Source organism: Salarias fasciatus, chromosome 22, assembly GCF_902148845.1.
Source record: "Salarias fasciatus chromosome 22, fSalaFa1.1, whole genome shotgun sequence".
NCBI lineage: Eukaryota > Metazoa > Chordata > Actinopteri > Blenniiformes > Blenniidae > Salarias > Salarias fasciatus.
The window spans coordinates 20,707,091-20,725,424 of NC_043765.1; the positions used below are offsets into that span (position 1 = coordinate 20,707,091).

General features: G+C 42.1%; 2 protein-coding genes across 4 annotated transcripts; one reads left to right on the forward strand and one right to left on the reverse strand.

Moving 5' to 3' along the window:
- Positions 1–1,013: 1,013 nt before the first annotated feature.
- On the reverse strand, positions 1,014–6,899 carry azin1b (antizyme inhibitor 1b). 3 transcript variants are annotated; one of them, XM_030119984.1, is made up of 12 exons: positions 6,719–6,899; positions 5,313–5,456; positions 4,867–5,064; positions 4,554–4,727; positions 4,132–4,304; positions 3,811–4,024; positions 3,655–3,729; positions 3,372–3,537; positions 3,079–3,188; positions 2,166–2,383; positions 1,965–2,081; positions 1,014–1,929 (listed from the first exon to the last, which is right to left on the reverse strand). In XM_030119984.1, exons 3-11 carry the CDS (start codon positions 4,966–4,968, stop codon positions 2,006–2,008), a joined length of 1,308 nt encoding a protein of 435 aa, XP_029975844.1. In that variant the 5' UTR covers positions 4,969–5,064; positions 5,313–5,456; positions 6,719–6,899; the 3' UTR covers positions 1,014–1,929; positions 1,965–2,005. The 3 variants fall into 3 exon arrangements, with proteins under 3 accessions (XP_029975844.1, XP_029975845.1, XP_029975843.1); XM_030119985.1 differs by having other exon boundaries at positions 1,014–2,081; positions 3,079–3,191; positions 3,375–3,537; XM_030119983.1 differs by having other exon boundaries at positions 1,014–2,081.
- A 4,349-nt stretch (positions 6,900–11,248) lies between these two features.
- On the forward strand, positions 11,249–17,593 carry atp6v1c1b (ATPase H+ transporting V1 subunit C1b). The gene is made up of 13 exons (XM_030119986.1): positions 11,249–11,416; positions 12,534–12,714; positions 12,784–12,851; positions 12,960–13,045; positions 13,126–13,220; positions 13,389–13,480; positions 13,639–13,737; positions 13,990–14,058; positions 15,402–15,494; positions 15,866–15,959; positions 16,051–16,148; positions 16,340–16,463; positions 16,641–17,593. The coding sequence occupies exons 2-13, from the start codon at positions 12,568–12,570 to the stop codon at positions 16,737–16,739; spliced, it is 1,164 nt and encodes a 387-aa protein (XP_029975846.1). The 5' UTR covers positions 11,249–11,416; positions 12,534–12,567; the 3' UTR covers positions 16,740–17,593.
- Positions 17,594–18,334: the final 741 nt, after the last annotated feature.

Sequence of the window (18,334 nt, forward strand, 5' to 3'; positions counted from 1 at the left end):
AACACGGTGCAGTCGACTGCCCGGGCCCTCCATCCCTAAACACTCCTGGAGAGGAGGCATAAATATAGCTACTGTTTACTTCTCAAATACTTTCTCTCAAAGCTCTTTTTTTAAAATATTGCATTCATCGCTGTTGCCAGGCCTTTAACATCGCATGGCTTAGATTAGAACGACTGTTCCATAAAAGCCAACACCATCGATGGACATCAATACTCGAGGCCAGATGACTGTACAGCAGTTTACTACTGGTATCATTTCGTAACCAGGCGTGAATGACAGGAAAATTATCTTTTTTTTTTGCACACATAACCGTTTGAACTTCAGTTATGACGTTTGATTTGCACATGACTTAACAGCGAATTACTAAAGTAGTGTCAGATTCCTGGTTGCACTAAACAAGAGCACAAATAGGCAGCCCTTAACCTAGATTGCAAAGTATGTCTAGAATTATTTTTTTTTTTTTAACACAAACAGTATTGTTTTAAAACTAGGTGAATGCTGACCACAAAAAAAAAAAAAAAAAAAAAAACCCTCATCCCAATTCCCCTCATAGACCACACATGCACAGGAAGTGATTTCAGTCAGAAATGTATTAAATTAATCACTTTCATTACTTTAACAAGCACAATTTACAGTCAAAAACAGGCTATGGTCCATAGTTGCCTCAGACAAGCGAGTAATTAATACATTAGTCACTTGTAACACACAAGGGCAGGATTCTTTTAAAAACTGCTGTTAAGGCAGGTCACCTTCAAACACAGGAGACTTGAATTGTGTCTGTCAGAACATGAGGAGAGGCCTACAATTAAAAAAACAAAAAAAAAAAACATGCACGACCTCAAGAGAGATCTGTGTACAACTAACAGACCTTCCCAATACAAATTATTTAAGCTTTAGAAAAAGCTCAGTTTTCAGGTTGTGGGTACAAGTCGTCTCGAAACGAGACACACAAACGTAAAGGTCCGAAAAATCAGCGCCGAAATGTTGGGTATCACAGTATCTTTTTTCTTTAAAACTACAAAAGACTTTGTGCATTTTTAACCAGATTAAGCCTCTCTATGTTAAGAGGCGAGCGATGAGTTAGTATGACACTTCTCCATATTCAAGCTACGGCGCAGCCTGAAGAGAATCTACGCGCCATTTGAGTGAAGAGAAACCACTGTGGTCACAAATGGCAATGTCACACAGTACATGTAAATCCATGTAGCATTTAAAAACAAAAACAAAACAAAACATCAATATCTTTTGAGGAAAACACTGTTTGGAAGGGCCACAGCAAAAAAAATATCTGTGCGAAACACACTTAAAGTGGAGCTTTGAATACGCCCCGGTAATAGCTGATCCAATAAATAGAAATGCATTGAGGTGAACTGTGATAAAGAAATAGGTTACATCACTGTCATAATTTCAACTACGCAAAGTGGTCTGAATGATAGAATCCACACAGAGCAATCCTTTAAACACTTCAAAAATCATCTACAGACAAACGGTGGTGGTGCAGTTGTTAAAAACAGACACAGGATTCACACAACTGTCAACAGGTAAAATCGATAGTACATGATTCCATTGATTTAAATCAATTGTTGGATTTGTAAACTGAATTTTATTGAGGAAACAAACCGCCCGGGCGATGTCGGGCGGCGCCATCTCCACAGAGTCGTCCATTTTGTTGCATAATGTCATTTGAGCTTGGGCTGGAGTTCTTTTTAGCTGACAAGTTTTAAAGTCCTTCACAGAGAGGGAGGAGCAAGCCTGGGGTTATCTCCCAGGAACATTTTGAGGTATCAAACAACCGACTGTTTCCTCATTTGTGGAGGTAAAAAAAAAAAATAGGTCAAATTGCGGAAGAAATAACAGGACACTGCTTTTTTTTTTCAAGGTGGCTGGAATGTTGACCACATTTAGCCTCTTGTCCCAAATACCAGGCCGGCCTCTCCTCTGACACGGTGAGAGCAGAGGAGAGGAGGATTTGCCCGGTACAGGACGAGGCAGGGGCCCGGGGTAGTTACGCACTGTACTGCAGCATGGAGAAATTCTTCACGGCACTGTCCAGTGCCACACCGGCCTCCTGCATCTCGTACCTGAGGGCAACAGCACAACCATCAGACTTCTCCGGACGGCTCTGGAGCCACGTTCCGATCCGGCCGGAGTCGCGCTGCACTCACCAGTCAGGGGTGGAGACGGTGTAGTAGACGGGCAGCTGGGAGGAGCTGGACAGACAGCTGAACTCGTCCAGGCCGCACACTCCCATGTTGGAGAAGAGCAGCCAGTCTCCCACGCTCAGCTCCGGCAGCAGGCAGCGCTCCACCACTTGGTCCAGCTGGTCCAGGGACGGGCCCCACAGGCTGCTGGGATACACGGCCTCCTCGGCACACAGCGCATGCTGCAGGGGAGACGGAGGCGCCATCAGGACGGGCCGACATTTGCTAATGACAATATTAACTATAGAGCACGAGTTTGTTGTGTGTTCTTGTAGGACGTGAGCACTGTTGCTGGTCATAAAGAGCAGAAACGGTTAAAAACAGTCCACAGGTGCAGACCTGATTATGACCATCTGAGTGTAATCCCAAATAATCTCAAAAGGCCACATGACTGGAGAACTAAATTCCAGCTCTGAGATGATGCAACTTATTATTTATAGCTGTGAAGTCAGACAAACAGTCGTGTGCGTCGAATGGACTTGATAACTTTTTACAGTTTTCGCATTTGCGACATTTTACATTCTTGATGTGTAATTACAACTTCATCTGAGTTTTACTGAGTTTTTGTTTGTTTTAGACAAACAAATCTTAAAAGGACTTGCTCCACACGGTGTCCTACACAAACCTAACACCTCTACGAAAATAAGAGACAGTGGAAGTTGTCTTAGACAGGATTTATCAGGGAAGGGTGGAATGTCAGTTTCACATCAAGTTCTTTTATGTGTCAGTGGAGTTCATAATCAAATCAGCCATTTTGATCCGTGCTCCTTAAAAGCGAATAATACATGACCCCCTTCTTTCTCTCTCACCCATCTGCTATCATATGCTTCAATCAGCCCTAAATGAGGCTGGCTCTCTCGGGCAGAGGCCTACTAACCTTGTGCACTGACGGGGCGGTGATGGAGCTTCCCAGAAGCTTGCAGCTGAATGGACCATAAACACCTTCATTCATGTGGTACAGGAACTCCGTATCCTCATTGTTCTCGCCTGTGTACACAGACACACACACATTTGGTAACCATGTCAGGAATATGGAACGGAGTGATATCTACAAATAGCGGGCTCAGGATGGGTCTTCACCCCTAAAAGGTTTTGTTTTGCTTATCGATGAAGTATCAAGATTCAACAAAGCTCAGAAACAAAACCATCCAGGAGAATGAAATGTCTCACCGTGGGCGAGGCTGTCCAGGTGAGGAGTCACCACCGTCTTGCCGACGACACTGACAGCCAGGCTGAAAGCTGAGGCTACATAGAAGCTGCCCGGCTGGGCCAATACTTGCACACCAGACAGTTGGGGGAAGTAAGCATCGAGAAGCGGCCTGACAGCAGACTCAACCTGCAAAACAGCAGAAATGATTTTAAATGATTTTCCACTCAAAAATATCTATGAATATATGGATTCCAACTCTTAAGATCATACTGCAGTCTGTCTATTAACATCAAAGCTGTTTACCTGTGTGAGCTGACTCTCTGAGCCAGTGAAACCACCACCAATGTCCAGGATGTTCATATTGAAGCCCAGATCCACCTGAGAGAAACGATGCAGAAATTCAGAAAATGTACAATAACTCTGACATTTATCTGTAAAACGTGAAGTTGAAGTATTCACCCCCATATCGAAGACACAGCGGGCGTCTGACAGTGAGCGTGTGTACGCCTGTTGCAGGTCCTGACAGGAGCTGGGGACGTGGAAGGTGACTCCCACCACCTCCAGGCCCAGCTCCTTGGCCGCCTCCAGCAGGTGCCGACAGCTCTTCAGAGAGGAACCAAAAGCCATGCTGGTCTCAGCGGCGTGGGCCTCAGTGGCCAACTGCAGCAGCAACCTGGTGACGAGAAAAATCAACAAGTAAGGACAATGTAGAATGTAAACATTTACTGTAATGATTGAGAATTACAAGTAGGAAGAAGAAGAAAAAGTCCACTCATTTACTTTGCATTTGGGTGCAGACGGGCAATCTTTGACAGTTCTGCCTCGCTTTCACACACGAGATGTTGGACGTTGTTCTTAGCAGCATGCTTGATGAGTGTCAGTTGCTTAAAAACACCCAACAGAAGGATGTTTTCTGGCGGCACGCCGTGCTCGAGTACCAGACTCAGCTCAGCCTGAGGGCAAAAAGGATACACGGGTTGAGAAAAGTTAATGCAGTTAAGAGTAAAAATCCCCATCAACACTGTAAAAACGTACCAAGTGTGTTGCATAACTCGATAGGAAAACAGCTGTCATGTAATCAATGGAGTGCTTGTAATATGATTGTTCCAGACAGTGAATGCTTTCATAAGAGGATGAAACACTCTGCAGCTTAATGAATCACACGATGGCTCAGGGCTACCTGAATTTGAGCCGAACCTCACCTTGCTGGCACAAACGAAGCCCAGGCCCAGGGAAGCCAGCACCTCGATGACAGCAGGGCTGCTGTTGCACTTGACCGGGTAGTAAGGCTGCAGCCGTGGCACCACGCTCTGCCAGCACGCATGCTGTCGCATCAGGGCACCGAGGTCACCCACCGCAAAAGCATTTTTCTCCACCTGGAAGCACAAAAGGAGTCGAACTCAACAGCTGAAGAGATCAGACCGCATGCAAGATGCAAACGACTGTCTGATTCTTAAAGAGTCCGACACGTTGCATAAATGTGGTACAATTATTTATTTATACAGCTGAACTAACCAGAGTCTGTTCACAGATGTGTCCGTCAATAACATCTTCCAGGGTCACTCCTCCCTCCAGGAGCTCAATTATGTAGTTTGGTTTGTCAGCGAGTCCTTTCATCTCAACCGTATTCCGCTAATCCGACAATCATAAAGAACAGATAAACGAGTCAAGGGGTCACGACTGAGCCAATGGGTCCTGCCGGTATGCAACAAACTGCAAAAAAAAAGTGGGACAAAAAACATGATTATTATCACATTAGAAAGAGTTTTTAAACAGCACCTTTACAGAAAACTGAGCTTCAATATTACATTTGCATAGCTTCTTAAAAAGCAGAAATCCTTGTGAAACTAGTGAATATTTACCTCCAGACAAATTGTGTTCTCATTATTTAGTAGACATAAACCACTGAGGAACTCCATCCCCCCCTGGTAAGTGTAATAGACATAGAAGCAAGCACTTACATGGACAAGTCAGGAGATGGACCTGTCCCGCTATCAGCTAGGATCCCAAGGCGGCTCTGCGTTGAAGTCGAAGTTCTCCCGGTAAAGAGCCGCCCCTAGGTCCTCTGGATATCGCTCATACACCTGTGCAGAGACAGGGGAGCCCTGCGCGACAAACAGATATGATATCAGATGAAATATTCCCTTATCAGTTCCACAGCAGGGATATCCTAAATGTTACAACACACAGTACACAACATAAAACGTGTGAGAGTTCAAGGAGTGAGGACAGAATACAACAAAGGAAAAGTTGAAGGTGCATAAAGCACACTGTGAAAACCTTGTTTTGAATTAGTAATTATCATTAAGAACACTTAGCAATGGTGTCCAAGATGGAGATTACAGCATGGGTTCTTTTGAGGGTCACTGAAACTACAGCAGCTTTCTGAAAAAGTCTGATTGTATGTCTCTCTTGTTGAAGCCTCTAGACAAAACCTATGATCAATCTCTTGTCTGATCTCCATGTTGTAGTGGTCAAGTTCATGGGAAAATTTCACAAATACAAGCTTTGCTTTAAACAGAGTCACACAAATTCAGTACAAGAGCACAAATGTATATTGCAACAAAATCAAGTGAAAATAAAGTTCACTTAATTACTTCTGGCTACATATTGATGCTTGAGCATCAACAGCTCACTTCAATTACAACCACAATATGTAATGTATTCGCGCAATACACAGTAACTGTCAACATAAGTCAGTCACTGAAATCACAACCTTGTTCGGATTGAATAATCTACGGACTATCTTCACTCAAAAGCTCAATCGCAGTAGATCCACTGGATAACCTTCGCATCAGTTTGCTCACGGTGACTAAAAAACACCTTGTTTTTGCTAAACAGAGATCTTACTGCATCATTATCGCAGGAAACTGCGATAACTGGCTTCATAAAACACGCGCATGCGTCGTGAGAGTGAAAACAGTGTCGACTTGATAAATGAGATGCCATGACAATGCGTCACCAAAGCATAAAAGCATAACTAAACCACGCAGCGGTTTTAATATCGTTAGGAAATGTCGTATTAGTGGAAACAAGCGTAATACGGGGCTAAAAGGCGCCGCTGAGAACAGCATGACGTGCATGGCGGCGCGTCGGAGGAAGACGCTTACGTTAGCGCTCTATCTCACTAATACCTCTTAAACAGCTCTTTAATCAAACAGCAGACACACATAAGCACAGCTGCGCGCCGCTAATTTGGCTTCAGAATTGTAATGTCGCTGCAAATCCATCACGGGCCCTCCCGAGAGCGACAGAATTAAAATGAATCGGTCTTCATGTGTGGCAACAAGGCAGAAAGAGCAGCCCGCCATGTTACGTCCGCCCGCTGAATCCAAGGAACTCAGCCGGAGTGCTCCGCTCTACTTACGTGAGATAACGGCCAGAAGGTTTTGGAAAATCGTCTTCTCTTTTTCGGCGGAATTTTTAAAGAGTAGTGGACACAACGATGAAAGAAAGGAAGACGGCTGTTTTGGCCATATGTTTGTATGAGGATCGAGCGTCGGTCTCCACAGCGTCTTCTCTCTGAGCTGGTGGGCGGAGAACTACTGGGAAGCCCCGCCGCGCGAGCTGGGAGGGAAGTGGGAAAGGTAATCAACGGCCAGGGGGCGGGGCTTAGCCTTCGGTTCCACCAATCGGCGCTCGGCGTCTCCAAGCGCTCACCAAATATGTATTTCCGAACATCAGACGGAGCGCGGCGGCTCTCCGCTGTTTACTCGCGTTACGTAACCGTAAACTTTCCATAGAAGGCCATTCACTCAGCACTGCTAGCACGGAGGGGACCGGACCGCTCACCTGCGCCACTGCGCCGCCGCTGCTAAAATGTGTGCGCAAGGGAGGAAACTTCAACAACAGCACTCACCCGTTTTTATAGTGGAAAAAAAAAGTTTTGTTACCAATTGGTTTTAACTTTTTTTTTCAAACATAGTTATTTCAAATTGAAATAATATATTAGATTCACTAGATATATCTCAGATATTTTACATCTCAGTGCAGGTTTGAGTTCTCTGCAAAGTTTGCATGTTCTCACTGTGTGCACTTCAGGTTCTTCCCACAGTCCAAAAAAATACTTGTAATGTTGACTGGTGACTGATTACTACAGCTGTTAATCTGTGTTTCTGTTTGTCCTGTGACTGACCTGAGCACACAGCGCCTTCCCCCATGACCTCCAACTCTCAGCTGGCTTCACCAAAACAAATATTTCCCTCAGAGTGACAGAAAGCACATTATTTTTATAACAACAACAAAAAAAAATCCTTAAAGAGAGAGGTGCAACATTATATAGAGTGCTTTATTGAGTGTTTTTGCTGAGATGTCAACCTCAGCTAAGGACAGTGAAGTCAAATAGTCACCCATGTACACATTGCCATCCCACCCTAGTACATTTTATCACATTTCCAAAGTTCATAACCAGCATATCAAGGTGTGACTCAGACTTTGTGTCCTGGTTTGCTCTCCTCTTGTGCTTTATTTGATGGATTTATTGTCATTTTGAATATTAATATTTTACTTTTGTTCCATGTGCCAGATGCAAAAAAACAAGTAAATGTTTTCTGAACCAAAGATCAGAGGAAACTTATACGGTGAAGATGGCTATACTTACTCATTAGCATCAGGTTTTGAATTTGTTTTTGAGTCATGTCTGGCTTTGACCCAAGTGAAGTTGTAACTCCAATAACCAGGTCATGCTTAAGGTGACTTTCTGGTGATAAATCACTTCCATCGAGACAGTACAGTCCTGCAGTCACCATAACTTGCTCAGTTGATTTTTTTGCCAACTGTGTTCATGAACGTTGAAGTTGTGAGGTCATGAGCTCATGCTGGGGGATTCATGAGAAAGTTATTGGGCCAAAACCTTCATATTAGTTCATTCACTTGCGGGTTAGTTGCAACACATTTAAGGAGTACACTTTGCTCTTAAGTGTGTTTTGTTGTGAATCTGACAAATTTTTGTGACAAGGTAAAAACGAAACACACAAAGACTACGTTGGTAGAGGTTCTCAAGATTCAGATATTCACAGCATTCCTGGCCATGCCTCTGGGAATGTGGGAGATTAAGTTTCAAGAGCTTATTGAATTTTTTTGTTGATTAGTCCTTGAGCTCCTGTCACACTTGATTTCAGCCTTATTTCAGCTGTGACAATTTCATTTTACATGCAATCCTGCTTAATAGCAAGAAATTAAGAGAATTCATTTCACTAAGAATGGATTTCAGCCCCGCACTGAATGAATGGTGAAGACGAACACTAAAAACTCAGCCTGCAGCCACTTTTGTCATATGACTTGTGTTGTGTTGCACTGGTGAAACATGCTGCTGTGTATGTGTGTGTGTGTGTGTGTTGCTCCTATCTGAGTTTTATGACACTTTGTTCAACATAATGCAACATGGCCTAGAACTCCCACAAGCTAAATGACAAGACAAGACAAGCCTGATTTACAGGCACCATTAAAGGCTTTCAGCTGATTGGTTTTGTTGACTATACTTAGATCCTGAATCAAATGTTTAGATTCATGCTGTACAGTCATGCGGATGGCCCTGAGGTAAACTTGACAGAAATAGCTAATTAAATTGGGCCATGTTCTTCCCAGTTCTGACAAATGAGCCATTTTCTGGGTGTCTGTATGTCACTTCAATTTCACTCTAGGCAAATAAGTGATGTAAAAAATAAAGTTTAATATGCACTTTGAGGTTCACAGTGGGGTCAGTGAGGATGGATGGGAGTAAATTTGATTTCGTGCTTCAGTACCAATGAGTTTTGTTCAATGATTTCACTGTTTCGCAAAAGGAAATTCAATTCAATGCAAAACGGAGTCGAGGAGATAAGCAAAACCCGCATAAATAATCAGTTTCCTCCAGCACACCCACCAACACAAAATAAAAACTTTCCAGACGGAAGTTCACAAAGCTAAAATAAAAGATGTTACGGGACAGTGGTGTTGGCTTACTGCATGAAACCTAATCATGTGTGTATTTGAGGATTATTTGTCAATAATAACGATTATAGGCTCGCAGATTCAACAACTCTATTCTTTGTTCAGAAGAGCTTATTGAACATTTTCATGTGGAAACTGTCAGTTTGATTTCCTGTTTTATTCACCACAAGTGTGCTTCAGAACAGAGGGTATTTAATTTCAAAGGACAGGTGCTTCTAATCAATCTTAAAACATTTATTTTATGAAGGCTTCTAGATTCTGTGTGGTTTTTTTTAACGTTCTCCCTGTGTTTCTTTTCTCTTTGAGTAATCTACTTTCCTCTCGTAGTTCAAAAACCTGCATTTGAGACTAATGTGCAATGAATTGCCCAAAGGTGTGAATATGTCCTTGTCTGTTTCTCAGTGTTCACCCTGTGACGGACTAGAGACCAATCTGTGATTGGCTGCAGCAATAAAGAGGTACAGAAGAGGGAGAGTTTTATTTTTTTATTAGTTTTATTCTTGTTTAGTTCTTTGTGATATTGTTTTAGAAATGTCTTTACGAAATAAATTTAGGAAAAAATTAGGAAAAAATAAATAAAACTGTTCAAGTCTGCGAGAGCTGATAGTGGGAGGAGTTCTGTTAAAATTTCCACATTTTCATTTTAAACAAATCAACCATTACCAGGAGGATATTTTTTTTATCCTAGATAAAAAATGTTTTCTAAAATCAGAAAATTTGAAGCAAGTCATGTTCTTGAAAACACAAACAGAGATAACCCCGTTGAAACCCTGGCAGGAAGCAATTTGACTTGACAGCGAAACATGAAGATAGAATTATATTTCAATATTTATTTTCATTGACAACACATAACATAGACATACATTGTTAACCAAATGTGTGCAGATGATGGTGTGGATTTTTTTTTCCCAGGGGGGCAAATACAGCTGAATGAGGTTTCTAGACTCTCACTGCCATCTAAAGGCGGGAGCTGTGAAACATGTTATAGTGACACATGAGCAGATGTTGGTTTTTGAATATCTAATTTTAAAGCAAAAACTTTCCTGCTCTTTTTATAGTCCATATATGATTGCGTATTACAATATCATATATCTGTTAGCTTACAGTAGCTAACAAACTTTAAGTAACCTGTCAAAATTAGCGCAGCCAAATATATTGAATGAAGGTATTTCAACTCCCCCACTAAAGATGACCTAATAAAAAAGTAAAAGATAAAAAAACTTTATCTTTGAGTACAAATTTTATGTTTTTAACACTTGCCTTAACATATTCTAACTGCAGAAATGTTTTGATATCCTTCAATATATATTTTTCCTCGATATTTTTGTAAATTTTCACCCCTCCTTGAATAAAAACTCATGAACAGCAATAATACTAATACAAAGTTACATACAATTCTTCTTCTACAGTTTAAAATGGCTTAATGTGTCATTAAAATACAGCAAGAATTCATCCACACATATGGAAAAAAAAAACCTGTGTAAAAATAACAAGATCACAATATACTGTACTGTATTTTGTACATGTTTCTCACACTGTTTTTTCAGGACTTTATTGAGCAAAGAATATAAAATGAACAAACAGTTCAATCAAAAATAACACAACGAAGGATTTGAAACACAAGTGCTCACAATAGTAAATTGTGACTATAGTTCTTTACAGAAATAAATAGAGGGCATCGTTGTTCTTTTTGGAATAGTTTCATAGGTTTGATACTTTTGTTTATGTTTATATTATTTTGTGTTTTAATGTGTTCTTCAAATTCAACAAAGTACTCGACAAAATTTGAGTTCATCTTTGCCAAACTACTTTTGTGAATGTGAAATTTGCCAGTTAGGATGATTAAATTAACTACGGATTGTACGTCTTTATTGTTACAATCAAAGTGTGGGATTAGCTTTTCTCACACTGTTTACTTTCCAGTCCTGGATCACGTGACGTCAGCAGTGCGCAGCAGCGTCTGCGCATGCGCGCACGTCCCCCTTCTGATCAGCTGACTGTGAGTGAGATGCTTCTCTGCTGAAGGACCTCTGAGCCCAAAAACCTGCAGTAATCCGCGCTATGTGCGAGGAGCCCCGAGCACTCCACTGAACCACGCCGTGCGGACCGAACGCCGAAGCGCCTAAACCCGTCGGTGAGTCCAGAAACGCCTCGAGTGCGGAAGTCGTGACGGCGTGAAGCCGCTGCGACCATAAACAAGCTCGTCCCGGCTGCAAGCTAGCTCTGACTGTGATCACACACCGCGCGCGTTTTCCTCGTCTGTCACTCACTGTTCTGACCCCCGAGGGTGATCCACAAGTCCAAGGAGCAGCACGTCTGCTGTCGCGCGATGTTCAGATCGTTTCATCAACAGGAGCCATCAGTCTGATCACATGATAATCAGACATGGAGACCTGTCTGCAGTGACTGTGCTGCTGTCAGTCTCCTGACCAGGTCCCACCAGAGGAAGTGCGGTGTGTCAGTGGGAAAACAGAAGTCAGATAGGGAAGAGAGAACTCTGCGGTGTGACTCTTATTCATGTAGGAATAATGACACTGGAGTGCCTGTCTTGAATAAACTTGTTTTCATTAATCAAAAGGATTATTGCACAATCTAGGAAAACACAGACTAGTAATCAATGAATTGATTAAATCAGTTAGTGAAGAACAAGGGATGTTCGGGTCTTGTACTCTGAGGATTCAGTTGTAGAACCAAAGAGGCTACTCACAACCAGGTAGGAATACTCTGCTTTTAGATGACGTTTCAGAGTGAACCAAAACTGCATTCTAACCTTTACATGTAAACTACACATGCAAAACAATGTAATGTGACCCTCTCTAAACATTTGAATGCACACATTCACCGGTTCAGCGTTTCAGTACTTTTTTGTTCAACTATTCAACTATTGTTCTGTTTTTTTTTTTTTTCTTAAGAGCTTTACCAGCAAAAGTCACAGCAGGAGTTTGATCCATGAATGAACCAAAACATTTCCTGGTTTAATTGCAGTCCTCTTCACTATACTGTTCACATTTTGACAAGATGAGACCAATAAAACACCTAACACTAATCAACGGTACCTTGTCATCTTCTACTTCAATGCCCTACTTTCATGATATACTATCACCGTAACATGAACTTTTCATATTTTCCTGTGCTACATTTTGAGACTGACTTTATAGAAACTCTAATTCAGATTTGATAACATGCTCGCCCTCACAATTTGGCAAAGCTGTAACAATAGTTTCACTGATAATCCTCATCTTTGCCCTCAGTTAATTTCCTACATCGGTGGCTCAGTTCACAACCATGCAGGCAGCAGCTCTGACAGAGTTCTGGCTGATCTCGGCGCCGGGGGAGAAAACGTGCCAGCAGACGTGGGACAAGCTGATGGTGGCAACCACGCGCACCAACAACCTCTCCACCAACAACAAGTTCAACATCCCCGACCTCAAGGTGAACAGATCATCTGAAGACGAGGCTTCCGATTGACTACCTTGCTGATGTTGTTTATGCTTCAAACAGGTCGGGACTCTAGATGTTTTGGTGGGTTTGTCAGATGAGCTGGCTAAACTGGACACTTTTGTGGAAAGGTAAATAATCCCAATATCCGTTATACTCATAAGCTTATTTTTTCGAAGACTTAATTGTATGTTTCTTTTGGGCCCGTTTGCTGCTGTGTGACTTCCCTCGGTCTTCAGCGTGGTGAAGAAGGTTGCTCAGTACATGGCCGACGTTCTGGAGGACAGCCGGGACAAGGTGCAGGAGAACCTGCTGGCTAATGGAGGTAATCGCCAAGACCGCTGAGAGGAGAAGCCACGGGAATGGAGAGCTGTGATGCTGATGACTTCTGTGTATTTGTTGCAGTTGACCTGGTCACATACATCACCAGATTTCAGTGGGACATGGCTAAATATCCGATTAAACAGTCACTGAAAAACATCTCAGAAATCATCTCCAAGGTAACGTTGAAACTCCGCTCGTTTTCTGGAAGCAGTTGTGATTATATCTGGTTTATTTTTCTCCCCACTCCTGTGATCTCGCCGTGGTCTTCCTAGTTAAAACATGTCTCTTAAGGTAAATATTTTTTTATTAAATGCAGTATTGACCTTGTCGACCTTGTCCTCTAGCAAGCGACTCAGATAGACAACGACCTGAAGGCCAGAGCTTCAGCTTACAACAATCTGAAGGGAAACCTGCAGAACCTGGAGAGGAAGAACGCGTACGTGATCCTGGAAAACATTATTGTTTCGTTTTCTTCTTAATGTAAAAAAAAAAAAAATAAATAAAACTTTTTACTGCCCAACAGTGCTTGAAGTTTTTACATTGCTGGTTTTGTCAAGCTGTGATTGAATTGTTCATGGTGTCTCCTCCGTTCAGAGGAAGCCTGCTGACCAGGAGTCTGGCTGACATCGTGAAGAAGGAGGACTTTGTCCTGGACTCGGAGTACCTGATCACCATGCTGGTGGTCGTCCCAAAGTAACTACGGCGGCAGCGTCATGTGTCTGTAGTCAAGTTCAAAAGCGTGCAGATGTTTGGTTGTTATAGTTACTTCTTTCGAAATCCCTTTCAAGCTTTTTGGTGATAGTTTAGTTTTCAGATTGGTAATATATTTTCATCATGATCTTAATATTTTGTTTTTGATTTTGCAAAGTATTGAAATCGTATGTCTGATGTTCTTGACGCTCCCATTTAAGATGAGCTGATCTCTTTTCTTTCCGCCGTCTCTAGGACGGGCTACACTGACTGGCAGAAGACGTATGAAACTCTGGCAGAGATGGTCGTGCCTCGCTCCACCAAGTAAGACTTCCACAGCGGAACATGGAAACAACGAGCAAGAATTTGATTAATTTCTACCACATACATAGTTATTTATTTAGATCTTTTTTATGACAAAGAAATTAAAAATATCCTTATTTTTGACAGATATTGTATGTTTTTGGACAAAGACATTCTTAAGAGTGAAACTGCTTTGATGCTGTTAACAATCTCAGTAAATTTACTTCAAACTTCATGTTGAAGTACAATTTCAGTTAACTGGAGATCTAACATAAAGCTTTTAAAGGTCTAAATTTGCCTGACATCCTCAAAAACGCCAGTTTATTGTATTAGTGCCTACAAAATGGACACATCGTACAACAGAGTGTGGACGTCAACTCCGCTGCTCTTCCTTTGTAACTCAAAAACAACAGATTTGAATATCAAGAACCGAAACTGACTTTCCGAAAACTCAACTTGAATTGCATTTTCTTTTGAGATTCAGTGTCGTTTCATTGGAGAATATTGAGCGAGGATGCATGTCAGGTCTGTTGTGAGACAGAAAGGTGGAAGAGTTGGAGGAAAGGCTTACAAGACAGCAGTGAGGCCTGCTGGGATGTTTTGTTTGTGGACAGTGTAAAAAGATGGGCTGGAAGAGACACAGATGAAGATACAGAGATTTAAATTAGCAGTGAGCAGCATTGACATGATTGTAAATCACCAGAATAAAGTGTAATTTGGTGTTTGAGGCTCTGATGAAATAGCCATGATTGAGAACTGTTGAATCTGGAGTTTCACAGTATCCAGATGGTTTGTGTAATTTACAAAGTAAAGTGTGAACGGAGTTTAGAAGCTCTGAGGGTTTTAGAGTTGGAAGCGTTTTTCTTTTTTCTTTTTAAAGTACTACTTACAACCACATTACTGCATCTGCTGCAGGTTCAACTCAAAGACTGATCTCTCATTCTTTCTTCTCACCCTGAGATGCCTGAAACTCCTCCTCCTCCTCCTGGAGAAATAAGAAGATGTTGAGTTTTATTCAAGGCCTCTGCAGTCATGTGTTTCACAGACACGCGTGAAGGGCTCCTGCTCAGCCGAATTCCCTCTGCGACAGGCTGCTAACAGTTGAACGTGGCGACGAAGGCCACAGTACAACAGAGAACAGACAGCTGCTGTGGATTTAATTATCATCCGAGTCCTGTCGACGTCTCCTGATGCTATTAATCAAAGCAATAGGAATTACAACTCCACCGCAAAGACTGCAAAACAATATCCTCTGTCTTTTTTTTGTATGTTTGTGAACAGATGTGTACAACGTGACACCTTCCCTTCATGCTGCGTCGTTTGTTTGTTGCTGAATGTGTTCCCTCTTGTTTCCTCTTCCTCAGACTGCTGTTTGAGGACAACGACAGCGGCCTGTTCAGCGTCACGCTCTTCAGGAAGGCCGTGGACGACTTCAAGCACAAGGCCAGAGAAAACAAGTAAACGCCGTCCAAACAAGTTTTCCGCTATGTTTTCGTCGAATCTGTTTTTCAGGCATTAATCATTCCCTCTTGATGTATTTTTAGTTTACACACGCCTCTCACGACCGTTTGCTCTTCATGATATTTCTGTGTAATTTGAGCAAGCGGTGAATGAAGAGCCGTTCTGATACCGTGGTTTGTGTGCTCTCGGTCGCCTCTCCAATTAGCATAACAGAGGGATCTGTGTGTGTGCGGTGCTAATTGCGGTACTTTCAGGAAGTGTGTGTGTGTGTGTGTGTGTGCGTAGTAGGTGCTTCAGCACGCCCCTGCACATCTGCATGCTTGCTGAGAGCCAATTGCTTTGCTCTGTGCCGCGCGTCCCGACTCAGGTTCACGGTGCGTGACTTCCAGTACAACGAGGAGGAGATGAAGGCCGACAAGGAGGAGATGACACGCTTGTCCACCGACAAGAAAAAGCAGTTTGTAAGAATGCACGAACAGTATTCGTGGGGGGGGGTGTTTTCTGCTTTGGCTTTAATGAAAGATGAATAAATCCCGTGTTGTGTCCGTGCAGGGGCCTCTGGTGCGGTGGCTGAAGGTGAATTTCAGTGAGGCCTTTATCGCTTGGATCCACATAAAAGCCCTGCGTGTGTTTGTGGAGTCGGTATTGAGGTGAGACCTGCCAGCTCTCATTATTAGAGCACATTTCTCACTGGACTGGGACCATTTGTGACTAACTCAACACACCTGAATGCAAGAAAGCAATAGAATATTTTCACTTGGATTGAGACCGTTGAGAATTCCTGACTACGTGTGTCTCCGCTGTGTTTGACTCTGTTCACGGTCCTCTCTTCATTTTGCAGATATGGGCTGCCAGTGAACTTCCAGGCCATGCTGCTCCAGCCGAACAAGAAGAACATGAAGAAACTGAGGGAGGTGCTGTACGACCTGTACAAACACCTGGACAGCAGCGCCGCCATCATTGACGTGAGTCTCAAAACTGCTCTAGACCTTCTTTCCCCGCAAACGGAGATTTAGCTGACAGTTGGTGTGGATTGTTGTTAATGCGTCTAATAGAGTGAAAACTGACCACACATTTGGAGAATTCCAGATTGTATGACCTTTAAGTGGTGTGTGTGTGTGACTCCTGTTATCTGACCTCAGGCCTCGATGGACATCCCAGGACTGAACCTGAGCCAGCAGGAGTACTACCCCTACGTTTACTACAAGATCGACTGCAACCTGCTGGACTTCAAAGTCTAAACATATCGCTCTGATCTCCATGTTTGTGTTATGATGTGATATTCTCACATCCTTGAGCTTTAATTTATTTCTACCCATGACCTGTTTCTTCCTTGTTTTTACTGTTTTTGTTTTTTCATCTCTCTTCTTTTTTTTGTCTCCCTCCTTGTTGTGTTCCTGATACATTCCTGGATCTTCACTGTAAGTTGTTCGAGTGCTGGATTAGTCATTATGTGCAAGATTAGAATGATTTCAGTGGTTGAATGGTTTCCAACCGTCTCTTTTGTTCTAAACTACTTGAACCTGGACCTCTTTTTTTTTTTTTGGTCATTCCCTGTTTGTACCACACTGAAAGCGAACAGCTCTCCAGGTTTCGCACATCAGACTGACTGACTCACAGCATCAAACAAGATGTAAGATACTTTGTTTCTGTCGTCACTTTCCTCCTCTTCCTACTTTATATAAAGTAACATGACACACACACATGCTGGGAAATGAGGAGAAAAATGAGATGAACCGTATGTTAAATATACTATTTATTTTACGCCTCTGAAATCAGTGAATTTGTCTTTGTTGGTTGAGTTTTTGAAGGTGATGTGTTTTTAGTTCCATGTAAGGAATGCCTGTTTACAAGTAGATGTTGACCATTGTTTCCCTTTCTCCAGCTGTAACCCCGTGAAACACTGAGGCTGGTCATTTTACGGTACAAAGAAGCAATGTCTGCTGACTGTATGCGCCTGTGATTTCTGTATATTATGCAGTTTGAGAAAAAAATGATTAAGTATATGTGCAAATACTGTATTGTCAGTATAACTGGAAATTGAAACACATATTTATCATAAATGTGAAAATAAAGACTCTATGTGGAAAAACACTGTTTTGTGTATGTATTTAGTGTTTTGTAATGAAAGAGTTTATCAAATATGAACAGTTGCAGCTTGTATTCATACCTTCTTTTTTATATTAAAACAGAGAAACATTTGAATTTGTTGTTAAATGCTTTTAGTCCCATTTACATAAAATGTAATCTATGTCAAAAAAACAAAACAGAAATAAGCTTGATGTTTAATTCCAACCTAAAAGCACAGCTTGGCTCATGGGCGGCTGCCAAACACTGCACCACATGCAGATTCCTCAAAACCTAATAAACAACAAAAAAGCTTTTTTGAACACTTTCACAATCGACAAATTCTAGTAGGATCAGGCTGAGTTGGTCTTTTTTCACCTGACTTTTCATGGCATGTCTGATTTTTGAACTCTTTATGAATTTCAGAGAATGCTTGTTATTGACAAACTAAATGCCTTCATCATCTGAGGATAACAGATCGTACAGACGAACCCTCACAGACGTGTGTTCCAATATTTAGGCCACTTTTATCAATGGACACCTTCAACAAGACTTAAGATTGCCTGAGAACCTAATTACAACTTTTCACACTGATCAATTTCACAGAAAATATTCACTAAAGAGAGACCAACTGTTTCTAGAATATCTAATCATTTCTAACGTGGGACCCTCCTGTGTCTGGTTTGCATGTTCTCCCTGTGTATGATGATTATGATGATGATGGTCGGACCTGGAATGATGGAATTGATGACCCCCCCTCCGTCTCCAA

Bases quoted from the DNA above. Each gene is read 5' to 3' on its own strand.
- atp6v1c1b (XM_030119986.1), top strand. From the start codon at position 12,568: ATGCAGGCAGCAGCTCTGACAGAGTTCTGGCTGATCTCGGCGCCGGGG. The intron at 13,481-13,638 runs GTACGTGATCCT...TCCTCCGTTCAG, and splicing joins AACCTGGAGAGGAAGAACGC to AGGAAGCCTGCTGACCAGGA. The intron at 13,738-13,989 runs GTAACTACGGCG...CGCCGTCTCTAG, and splicing joins ATGCTGGTGGTCGTCCCAAA to GACGGGCTACACTGACTGGC.
- azin1b (XM_030119985.1), bottom strand. From the start codon at position 4,968: ATGAAAGGACTCGCTGACAAACCAAACTACATAATTGAGCTCCTGGAG. The intron at 4,305-4,553 runs GTGAGGTTCGGC...TTTTGCCCTCAG, and splicing joins GCTTCGTTTGTGCCAGCAAG to GCTGAGCTGAGTCTGGTACT. The intron at 3,192-3,374 runs ACGGTGAGACAT...TGTCTGTGTACA, and splicing joins TCACCTGGACAGCCTCGCCC to CAGGCGAGAACAATGAGGAT.